Below are 11,570 nucleotides of genomic sequence, written 5' to 3' on the forward strand. Positions count from 1 at the left end.
ACATAGCGGTATCTAGAAACAACATGTTGTAATTAAAAAAGGTGTATATTCACGCTGTATTGAGTCAATAATGTGTACTTCTAGATAATTTTACAAAAGGATTCTCTTGGGATCCCTGGGTGGCTCCACTGGTTAAGCATCTGCCTTCAGCTCAGGTCATGATCCCAGGGTCCTGGGACAAGTTCCACATCAGGCTCCCTGCTCAGCAGGGAGTCTGCTTCTCCCTCTGCCTGTCACTCCCTCTGCTTCTGCTTTCTCTCCCTCTCTCTCTAACCAATAAATAAATAAAATCTTAAAACAAAACAAAACCAAAACCTCAGGATTCTCTTATTCCATAAGAATATAATGGTGGAAGTCATAGAGAGACAGCAAACCCATTTTTAGAACCAATGACATTTCTGGAAAAAAATACTATGTATGTCTGACACATTAGGAAGTTTGTATGGTTTCGTATGGGAACAGAATGAAATGAAAACAGGTTCTAAAAAATTATCAGCTGAATAGCTAACTACATGATATCATCAATAATTTCACTCAGCTGGCCATATCTGTCAATAAATTTGTTATGATCAACTATGTAGTTTGTAATGAACAAATGCCTGGATTTCCTAACACTTCCATAATGGCCTTAAGGAATAATTCCCCACATCACATCGTAGCAATATAATCCTATTAAATAGAATATCGTCATTGTTATTAAATAGAATATCGTTTCAGTGTCAGAAGGAGTACCGTGACAGCTACATGGAGACTGTAGTTCCAACATTCATTTGTAAGTAATTCTAGTAAGTCAGTAAGGCAGATCAATGGTGGAGAAATTCATTTGTGAAGTTCTAGTCTTACAAAATATTTCACAGTTGAAAAATAAGATTTATTTTACTAAATTCCAAACATTTATTCTCACTTACAGGTAAGGAACTAAAACACGTTATGTTCTCTCCAGAATGTAAGACTTCATCTCCTCTTCAAGTTAGAACTACATCAGTCTAGATCAGTTTCTTTAGAAGATTACACATCTCGAGAATCTTGCATTCTACTGCCTTATACTTTTCTCTACTTTTCAAAATGGGTAAGGTAGTAATAGGATTAAGTGTGCTACTACAGAGTGATTCTGACAAGAGACAAGTTATTTCTCGAACGTAAAGGCCGGAGGTAGGCAGTTGCAGTGTCTTCTCTGCCCGAATAGGAGCAGTCGTCACAGGTTTGGAAGGACATTCACACTCACAGGACCCAACAGGCCTTATGGGAATGAATCCAGCACCAGACTCACTTAACTTCATAGGAAACAGCACAGCAGCACAACGCTTGTTTCAACAGGAGGCTCTACTCTGGCCGCCAAGTGTCAGCTCAGGTATAAGGAGACAAGATCCTTTGGGTGCGTGCAGAAGCCATGCTGGCTTGGAAACTTCAGCTTCCCAAGAACTAACATCTCTTGAAACAGCCAAGAGTGCTGCTTTCAGGAATCTTTGTAATAAGAAACATACTGTTTGGGGTGCCTGGCTGGCTCAGTCAATAGACCATGCAACTCCTGATCTCAGGGTCATGAGTTCAATCCCCACGATGGGCATGGAGCCTACTTAAAAATACAAACAAACAAAGTCTGTATTTTCCAATGGGCATTTATAGCTGTCGTAGTCTTTCAGGTCCAGATAGAATTTACCAATAAGGGTTGGGGTTTTTTTTTGTTGTTTTTTTTTTAGCAGGCTCCATGCCCAGTATGGAGCCCAACACAGGGCTTGAACGCACGACCCTGAGATCAAGACCTGAGCTGAGATCAAGAGTCAGACACTTAACCAACTAAGCCACCCAGGCACCCCAATAAAAAGTCATTTTTAACCACAAACAATGTTGCCTCACATCACAGTTGACATTCAATTATTACCTTGTCTAGTAGATTTCCAGAGAAACAATGCCAAAGGTAAACTTGAAGCCATTTTACCATGGGAAAAAAAGAAAAGATTTATTAATCTTTATTCCTGGCAGTCCAGGACAGCATCACATCAGGATCCAACCTTCTATCTTTTTTTTTTTTTTTTTTTTTACATTTTATTTATTTATTTACTTGAGAGACAGAGAGAGCATGAGAGGGGAGAGGGTCAGAGGGAGAAACAGACTCCGTGCTGAGCAGGGAGCCCAATGCGGGACTCGATCCCGGGACTCCAGGATCCACCCAGGCACCCCCAACCTTCTATCTTGTTGCTCTGCCACTAATGGCTTCTATTTCCAAAGTTTCTTTACAGTCCAAAAAGCCTGCTGAAGCTCTAGGCACCATGTTCCAGCAGAAAAAAAAGAGAAGTTGAACTGGCTCATCTCTCTTTATGCCTTAAAGTTTAAGGAAACTTTCCAAAAGCATCCATCACTCAACACTTATAATTCCGTATCACTGGCCAGAACTTGGTCATACGGCCACATATTTACACATATATGGATACACTATGGAAACATGTATGGATACACACTAATAATTCTCAGATTAGAATTACGGAAAGAACAGATACTGGGTCAGGTAATTAGCAAGGTAGGTCAGAGATAGGATGAAGCAAAAGAAGCAAGAGATTTACCAGCTTTGAAGAGAAGGGAACCGTAAGCCAAAGAATGCAGGCAGCCTTTAGAAGCTGGAAATGACCCTCCGATGACAGGAAGAAAATGGGACACTGATCCTTCAATGGCAAAGAGTTGAAATCTGCCAACAACTAAATGAACAAGGAAACAGTCTCCCCTACCCCTCAACCTTGAGAAAGGAATGAAGTCCTGCTAACACCTTGATTTTAGCCCAGCCCATGTCAGATAGCTGAATTACAAAACTATATAATAATACACTTGTGTCATTTTAAGCCACTAAGTTTGTAGTAATTTGTGACGGATGCAATTAAAAAAACGTATACACTTACCTTAATAAAACTTCCAATTTAAAGAAATTTAAAGAAGGGTCCCTACAGTCATTCATACCAGATTTTTAAAAATTCAATTCATATCTGGTCCTTAACAACTCTGGTATATTAAACTGTGTTATAATCAGAAATGCACGTATAGCCAACAAAACTAGTAATATAGTGAACAGAAAGCTACATGATTATTTTATATAAAAACTTCAAAAAGTTCATTATTAGTTATAATGAGAAACATTTCATCTAGGAGTGATTTCCTAGACAGCATCTTGAGTTTCCATAAAAACATAACCTTCTGTCTCAGAAGAAGGGATATCAATTAGAGGACCAGAATTCTCTACTTCCAAGTTCAGTGATTTCCCCTGTTCATAACTCAGGTCTGAATCATTTTTCGTTGGAATTTCTTGGTCTTCCAACTCCAAAGATTTATCTGAGGCTGGAGTTACATCGTCATCTTCATTTTCATGCAGAAAGCTACAAATCATGTTGGGTCTATAGGAGAACTCATTGTCCTTGATTTGCAGCCATTCCACACCACCTAGTGAGGGATGGGAGGACAAACCAAGAAAGAAATATGTAAAAGGAATTTCAGTTACTTACATATATTTCTTTTTATTTTTTATTTTTATTTATTTAAACATTTTTTTTTTAAAGTAGGCTCCATGCCCAGTGTTGGGCCCAACGTGGGGCTTGAACTCAAGGATGCTGAGATCAAGACCTGAACTGAGATCAAGAGTCAGAAACTCAACCAACTGAGCCACCTAGGCACCCCTCTCTTTAATTTAAAATTTCATCCTATGAATACATGTCAAACTAAAGCCTCAACATAAACCAATGAACATGGTGCCATGACTACTGATAAACGATCACATTATTTCCATCTTACATGGAAACCCTGAAATGCTTATACTGTATGAAACATCGAAATCACTGGAAGTGAAATAGAGTCAATAATATTGTAGAAGCTATATGGTGACTACATTCACGGTGAGCACTTTGTAATGTATATAATTACCAAATCACTATGTTGTACACCTGAAACTAATATTGTGTATCAACTATATCTCAATTAAAATTTTTTTAAAAGATTTTATTTATTCATTAGAAAGAGAGAGCATGAGCAAGAGAGAGCACACAAGCAGGGAGAGATGCGAAGGGAGAGGGAGAAGCAGACTCCTCAATGAACAGGGAGCCCAACCCGGGGCTTGATCCCAGAACCCAGAGATGATGACCTGAGCTGAAGGCAGACGCTTAACTGACTGAACCACCCAGGTGTTCCTCCAATTAAAATTTTTTTTAAATAATTGAGACCACACACACACACAAAAAAATCACTAAAACGAATCAACTTCAGTTACTATTCCAAGCTCTTTTTCCTGAGTCCAATTCCTAACTCACTGAGATAATTTGAGCTCTCACTCCACCTCGTGCCTTATAGAAGTCTTCACTGCCCTACAATTTTCTCCTCAGTTTCCGTAATAGATGATACTACCCTATCTTCTTTCAACTCAACACTCACATGTGATTTTGAGTTGGAACATCCAACTATAAAATAAGACACCTCTCCAAAACAAAAACCAACCAACCAAACAAACAAACAAAAACTTGAGGGGTGCCTGGGTGGCTCAGTGGGTTAAAGCCTCTGCCTTCGGTTCAGGGTCATGATCCTGGGGTCCTGGGATCAAGTCTCGCATCGGGCTTTCTGCTTGGCGGGGAGCCTGCTTCCCCCTCTCTCTCTGCCTGCCTCTCTGCCTACTTGTGATCTCTGTCTGTCAAATAAAATAAAATCTTAAAAAAAAGTTATTCTTTTCATACTTACAGTAACAGCACTAACCCGCACCCATAATCAAGTATTGTTTCAATAATGCTAGTAATTTGGGGGCACCCAGGTGGCTCAGTTGGTTAAGCATCTGACTCCTGGTTTTGGCTCAGGTACAAACTCAGGACTGTGGGATTAAGCCCTGCATCTCCCCACATTCAGTGGGGAGTCTGCTTAAGATTCTCTCTCCCTCTCCGTTTCCTTCCCCCCTACCCCTCCTCTGTGTGTGCGCTCTCTAAAATAAATAAATCTTAAATAAAAAAAAGAAAATGCTAGTCATTTTTTTCTTTTATCCTTATGACTCCTTCAAATATTTTCAATGGATCCTCATTAATTTCTATAGCAAGCCTGAGCTATTTATGTCATCTTCAAAATACAGTTAGAGGGGTGCCTGGGTGGCTCAGTGGGTTGAGCCTCTGCCTTCGGCTTGGGTCATGATCTCAGGGTCCTGGGAACGAGCCCCGCATCGGGCTCCCTGCTCATCGGGGAGCCTGCTTCTCCCTCTGCCTGCTGCTCCCCCTGCTTGTATTCTGTCTGTCAAACACGTAAATAAAATATTTAAATAAATAAATAAAAAGTAAAAAATTTTTTTAAATTGAAGTAGAGTTGACACACAACGTGATATTAGTTTCAGGTATACAACCCAGTGATCTGAAAAGTCTATAAATCACTCTATGCTCACCACATCTGTAGCTACCATCTGTCACTAACCAACACTGTTACAATACCACTGACTGTATTCCCCATGCTGTACCTTTAACGCCCATGATCTACTCATGTATAACTGGAAGCCTGTATCTCTCACTCCCCTTCAACCATTTTGTCCGTCCCACAGCTCTTCCCTGCTCTGGCAGCCACCAGTCTGTTCTCTGTATTTATGGGTCTGTTTCTGATTTTTGTTTATTCGTTTGTTTTTTTAATAATCCACATATAAGTGAAATCATGTCTTTCTTTCTCTTACTTCACTTAGGAGCAATGAGCTTTTAAACTATCAAGTGATTATCTGTTTACCTCCACAAACATGCGCATGCTATGGTTGCAAGAAGCACTAGACTAAAATCTCCACTTTGGGGTGACCAGCAACTGGAGAAGGCTCAGTGGATGCGTGTTAAGAATGAAACTCAGGGAGCACCTGGGTGGCTCAGTGGGTTAAGCCTCTGCCTTCAGCTCAGGTCATGATCTCAGGGTCCTGGGATCGAACCCCGCACTGAGCTCTCTGCTCAGCGGGAAGCCTGCTTCCTCCTCTCTCTCTGCGTGCCTCTCTGCCTACTTGTGATCTCTCCCTGTCAAGTAAATAAAGTCTTTAAAAATTAAAAAAAAGAATGAAACTCAGGTCCAACTATTGTGGTTTTAGAGTCCCTCCCTGACATATAAAGCCAGCTTCTTCCAGTTTTTAGCTTCCTGGGGAAGGCTGCCACACTGCCACAAGTTTCTAGGAGATCCTCTGGGGTTTCACCTTGAGAATCCAGATTCTATCATCTCCACTTACAAAGAACTCTTAATCACGGGAGTTGGGGGGGCGGTGGTAGTGGTAGGTGCTAAATTCCCTAGAGGTTGGAAATCTATCAAGTTTCTTGACAAACTCCTCACGATTATTTCCAGTGCAAAGGAGATAAGAAATTTCTTACATGTCTCCAGTGCCCTTTGCTACATTAAAGTTCAAATGAATTTTTTTTATTTTCTCTTTTTTTTTTTAGTAGGCTCCATGCCCAGAGCAGAGCCCAACATGGGACTCAAACTCAGCCATGAGATTAAGACCTGAGCTGAGATCAAGAGTCAGAAGCTCAAATGACTGAGCTACCCAAACGCCCCTACAGTTCAAATGAATTTTAAATCTATATCTGGTACTTTTCAGGGAGCACTCTTGATTTCCATAAAACACAGTTGTGACTACAAAGTACGTCCTGGCAGCAATGTGTCCTTGTCAAAGCCAACAGTAAATCACCTACTTTTAGAGAACTAAGTGAACTAACCTATGTTTTCTTCTCCTTCCTTCTTTTCTGTCAAAAGAGTTCTTGTCATGCTGAGTTTCTTCATTGTATGGCATTTATATTTCAGCACTGTTTTATCACTGCTTTCTGTATCACCTAGAACATAAAATGAACTCAATTATTTTACTGTTGATGCCACCATATAATCATGTTAAGCCTCAGTAATTCCAGTTAGAGGGTCAGACTAAACTACTTCCTGGTGAGATAGTGTAGTAAGTTCAAAATTTAACTCATCCCTCCTGCTCCCAGTAAAGAGAAATGACACATAAAATACGTAACAACTGAAGGCACAACTAGACCCCAAAACAACATTTCCAGAGGACCAAAACACAAAGCTGTGCTCGAAGTTCAACCCATCCTCCTGCTAGGCTCCAGCCGTGAAGCAGGGTAGTGGGACCAGGAATGTGGCCTTACAGGGTCATGAAGTCTCAGATTCTACCACTCAAAATGAAACACCAAAGTCAGATTTACTACTGGAAGCCAGACTGGCGTGAGGACATTCACAACATGAAAGAAGACTGAGAGAAAACCTGCTGCCCGGGGTTATAGCTTTACAGGAAACTGTGGGCGCAGGCAGGAGAGAGGATAAGGCTCTGAGCTGGAGGTGTGAAGCACACTGGAAACTTCCACACGCTGCCAGAGGTCACTGACACTACACTTTAGAAAGGATCCTAGCACTACCTATTAGGTTGAACCACATGAAGCTGTCCATATTCAGTTCAAATGGGTCACTTCATATGGTTAAACCTAACACACACTCAGCAATCAAATAATTCCATTTCTAAGTGTGTTATCTTAGGGCCATTTTTGCATCCATGCACAAGGAGACACAAAATACTCATGGCAGCATTTCTGCAGTGAGTTAGTAAGTGTAGTCCAGATCACAGGCTCTGGACCACACACCCTGGGTTCAAATCCCGGCTCTGTCTCTTACTTCGTGTATGACCTTGGGAATGTTATTTACCTCTCAGTGCTTCAGTTTCTTCAAATATAAAATGAAGACAACGATGGTATCTATCTCACAGACTTGTGGTGAAGATTAAATGAGTTAATACATGTAGCATTTAGAACAATGCCTGACATACAGAAGGCATTCAATAAATTTTCATAGTTATTAATAATTACTGGTAAAAATGGAAGCCATCAGCACATCTCATAACCGAAGAATACACTGTGGTATGGTCACCAGTAGAATACTTAGCAACAGGGAAAATAGAATTATACATACCAATTGTATAAATCTCAAAACCTATCTGTACCTGAAAAAATATACACAATGATACATATAATATGCTGTAATTTGTATCAAGTTTGAAAATACACAAAAAAATGCTACTACTGTTTGTGGATACATATCTATGTAATACAAAATCAGATAAAGAAAGAAAAACATCAAATTCAGAAGAGTGATTATCAAGACAGAGGAAGAGCGTACGTTTAGAGAGGAGTATACACAAGGCTTCAAATGTATCTGGAATATATTTTAAGTTCCTGGCAAAATGGTAGGATTTGATATAGCTAGACAATGGGCACATGAGATGTTTAACCTAAATATTTACTGTACAAAAGTAAGCTTGCAGTATTTCATAGTAACAAGATTTGAGTCAGCAATGCACACACTTACCATGCTCAACATTTTCTTCAAATATAACACAGGTCCCAAGAGTGTCTGCAGAAAAGTTGAAGGCAATTTGTTGAGAAATAAGAGTAACTTGCTCTGAAAAGCATATAAAAAAAGGAGCTTCATCTGTGACAGCCTCCTACCTTCATATTCTCCAGCAAAGACATAGCTGTCCACTTGCAGAATGGGCCTCTCAGTGTCAATTCCCTGCAAGAGAATACATGGTCATTAAAAAAATCATCATTAGAAAAAGCCTTGCAGGGGCGCCTGGGTGGTTCAGTGGGTTAAGCATATCCAACTGTTGATTTCGGTCCAGGGTGGGTCATGAGATCCAGTCCCACCTGGAGCTCTTTGCTGGGCATGGAGTCTGCTTAGGATTCTCCCTCCCCCTTTCCTTCTGCTTCTCTGTCTCCCTCTATAAAAAACAAAAAAATCCTTGAGGGGTTGGGTGCAATGGGTGAAGGTAATCAAAAGATACAAACTTTCAGTTATAAAATAAATAAATCGGGGTGCCTGGGTGGCTCAGTGGGTTAAATAAAGCCTCTGCCTTCGGCTCAGGTCATGATCTGGGATCCAGCCCCACATGGGGCTCTCTGCTCTGCGAACAGCCTGCTTCCTCCTCTGTCTCTCTGCCTGCCTCTCTGCCTACTTGTGATCTCTGTCAAATAAATAAATAAAATCTTTAAAAAAAATAAATAAATAAAATTAAATTAAAAAATCCTGGGGATGTAATGTGCAGCATTACTCTACTTAATAATACCATAGTTTACACTTAAAAGTTGCTAGAGAGTAACATCTTAAAAGTTATTACAACACGGTGCCTGGCAAGCTGTCTGTAGCGTGCAACTCTTGCTCTCAGGGTTGTGAGTTCAAGCCCCATGTTGGGCACAGAGCTTACTTAATTAAAAAAAAAAATCATTACAAAAAAAAAATTGTAGGGGCGCCTAGGTGGCTTAGTGGGTTAAAGCCTCTGCTTTAAAAAAAGCCACTGCCTTCGGCTCAGGTCATGATCCCAGAGTTTCTGCTCAGCAGGGAGCCTGCTTCTTCCTCCCACTCTGCCTGCTTCTCTGCCTACTTGTGATCTCCATCTCTCAAATAAATAAATAAAAAATCTTAAAAAAAAATTGTAAATGGATATTAGCTAGACTTACTGTGATGATTGTTTCCTATTACATATAACTATTAAATCATTATGTTGTACACCTGAAGTATAATGTTATACGTCAATTACATATCAATTAAAACAAAAAAACAAAGAGCCTTGCTACCAAGGAGAGTGAGCTCCAAAACTGGGGAACCTCTGGAGTTTGTCCTAGCCAAGTGCAAGGTAAGCTAAAAACGCTCTGATCACTGCAGTTACAATCTGAAGAATGCTGCATTCATAGCCAGGCAGCAAGCTGTATTTCAATCAACATCCTCTTCAAGTTAAAGTAAGAACAGAAAAAGTTTTGTCAACAGTAGCTCAAAGATTTTTATGTTAGGTGATGAAAACAGATGGTAACATGACACCACAGTTCAAGTCAACAGAAGAGTGTGAGGTCTTGAAAGTCTTTTCTTAGGTTGCCTCCCTTCTCCAGCTAATCTCTGCATGCACATCGGAAGAGCCTGTCTTCGTTGTTTTCTCTCCCCGCTCACTATCTAAAACAATGTATTTTTTTCGAAATATACTGGTTAATAACAAAACGCTACCTCCTCTAAATCTTTAACTCTCCCCGGGTACACATTGAGACACTCAAGCCGACTATGGCAATTTCTCCCATTTGCTCCCATAGTCCCTCTGTGCTTCTCTATGATTGTCTTTAGCATCCAGTGCTTTGTCACGAGGAACAGATCTTTGGGGATACGCGTTTCACTGTTCATTCTTGTTTAAATGTAAGAAAATCTACGGAAATCCCCAATGCTATTAGACTCACCAAAATCTTGCATTTATTTTCACATTTTGATAGAAACTCTGAATCAATAATTCCCGACAACTCCACTAGAACCAACTGCTCCTGGTGGAAGAAAAAGAGGCATTACCATGCTAGCGCGAGAGTGTGCAGTAAGAAGTAGTTACCAAGCGAAGCCAAAGATCCCCACGGCAGCGATCCCAACCTTGGCGAGCACCAGGTCCAGCTTTCAACGAGAGGACGCAAGCAACGCTGCCTGAGGTAACGTCCTCTACTTCCCCATTCTCACTACCGTCTGGCAGCTAGGGCCGAGGTCCCGGCTCTCCCTCCCGCCGGCCGCATCCCGACTCGCTGCCCTACAAGCCGCCCCCGCCGCGCAGGCCGCCGACGTGCCACTCACTGCTTCCTCTTCTTCTTCTTCTTCTCCGTCCTCCCGGATCCGCTCCTCGGGCGCGGCCATGATTCCTCACCATTTCGGAACCTCCGAGTCGCTGGCCACGCCCTCCGCGACCGCCATCTTGAGTACGGGCAGGTCGGGCTGCGGCTCGGGCCCCGCAGACAGTTCCTGCCAGAACGCGAGATGGCGGCCCCCGTGCCCACGTGGAGGAACGCTCCGGGCCGCCTTCTTGTTCCTTTCTTGAGAGAAGGAGTGCGGCTCCGGTGGCGGCCTACTGGGGCAGGCCTGCGACCGAGGACACGCTCAGGCTACCGGCCGGGGTGGGGGAGAGGGCTGGGGAGTGAGAGAGGATAAAGAAGGTGCAGGCAAGGAGACAGCCGTGTGAGAGGGAAATGAAGAGGCCTCGGTTTGGGCCCGACTCAGCATTTCTTAGAAAGAAATTCTTAATATCGTGTGAGCACTTCTCATTTCAAGTTCTCCTTGAGACGAGTTAGGGGCACATTTCATTATAACACGTAAGGAACGCTTGGGCTTGGGTTTCAGGCCTGGCAGCCCGAGATCTAAGAGTGGTAAAGAGAGGAACCCAGCAAATTAAATGCTAATGAGATCGCCCCAGGAGCTGTAAGGCAAACATCGTTAGGGGAATAGAGGCCTGGAGAAGTGGAGTTTTGAACCGAATTTTCTTAAACTCACGGGTTTCTCTGATTATGAAATAAATGATCTTCGCATCTGAGACAGGATGATAATAGCTGGCTCCAAAGAGCGTGAGCTTTGGGGTCGGATACTTGTCCAGTTCAGCTGCATTTTTAGCAGCAAGGTCTTAGGCAAGTTGCTTATCGTGAGGATTAAATAAAACAATACATGTAAAATAGATTAAGCCAGCATTTGGCACAGAGTAAACATTTAACGTGTTTTATTTTAGAGTATTATTATAATACACAAAATTTTAGAGTATTGATTTTTTT

The 11,570-nt window shown here is 41.7% G+C and overlaps 1 protein-coding gene across 2 annotated transcripts; it reads right to left on the reverse strand.

The window, feature by feature from the left end:
• Positions 1–281: 281 nt before the first annotated feature.
• GTF3C6 (general transcription factor IIIC subunit 6) lies at positions 282–10,753 on the reverse strand. 2 transcript variants are annotated; one of them, XR_006818453.1, is made up of 7 exons: positions 10,609–10,753; positions 10,233–10,313; positions 8,463–8,526; positions 8,323–8,367; positions 6,681–6,794; positions 2,186–3,426; positions 282–2,012 (listed from the first exon to the last, which is right to left on the reverse strand). XR_006818453.1 is itself a non-coding variant. In XM_046006721.1 (6 exons), exons 1-6 carry the CDS (start codon positions 10,666–10,668, stop codon positions 3,146–3,148), a joined length of 645 nt encoding a protein of 214 aa, XP_045862677.1. In that variant the 5' UTR covers positions 10,669–10,753; the 3' UTR covers positions 2,070–3,145. The 2 variants fall into 2 exon arrangements, 1 of the variants encoding a protein (XP_045862677.1); XM_046006721.1 differs by lacking the exon at positions 282–2,012 and having other exon boundaries at positions 2,070–3,426.
• Positions 10,754–11,570: the final 817 nt, after the last annotated feature.

Source organism: Meles meles, chromosome 5 (genome assembly GCF_922984935.1).
Source record: "Meles meles chromosome 5, mMelMel3.1 paternal haplotype, whole genome shotgun sequence".
Classification (NCBI taxonomy): domain Eukaryota; kingdom Metazoa; phylum Chordata; class Mammalia; order Carnivora; family Mustelidae; genus Meles; species Meles meles.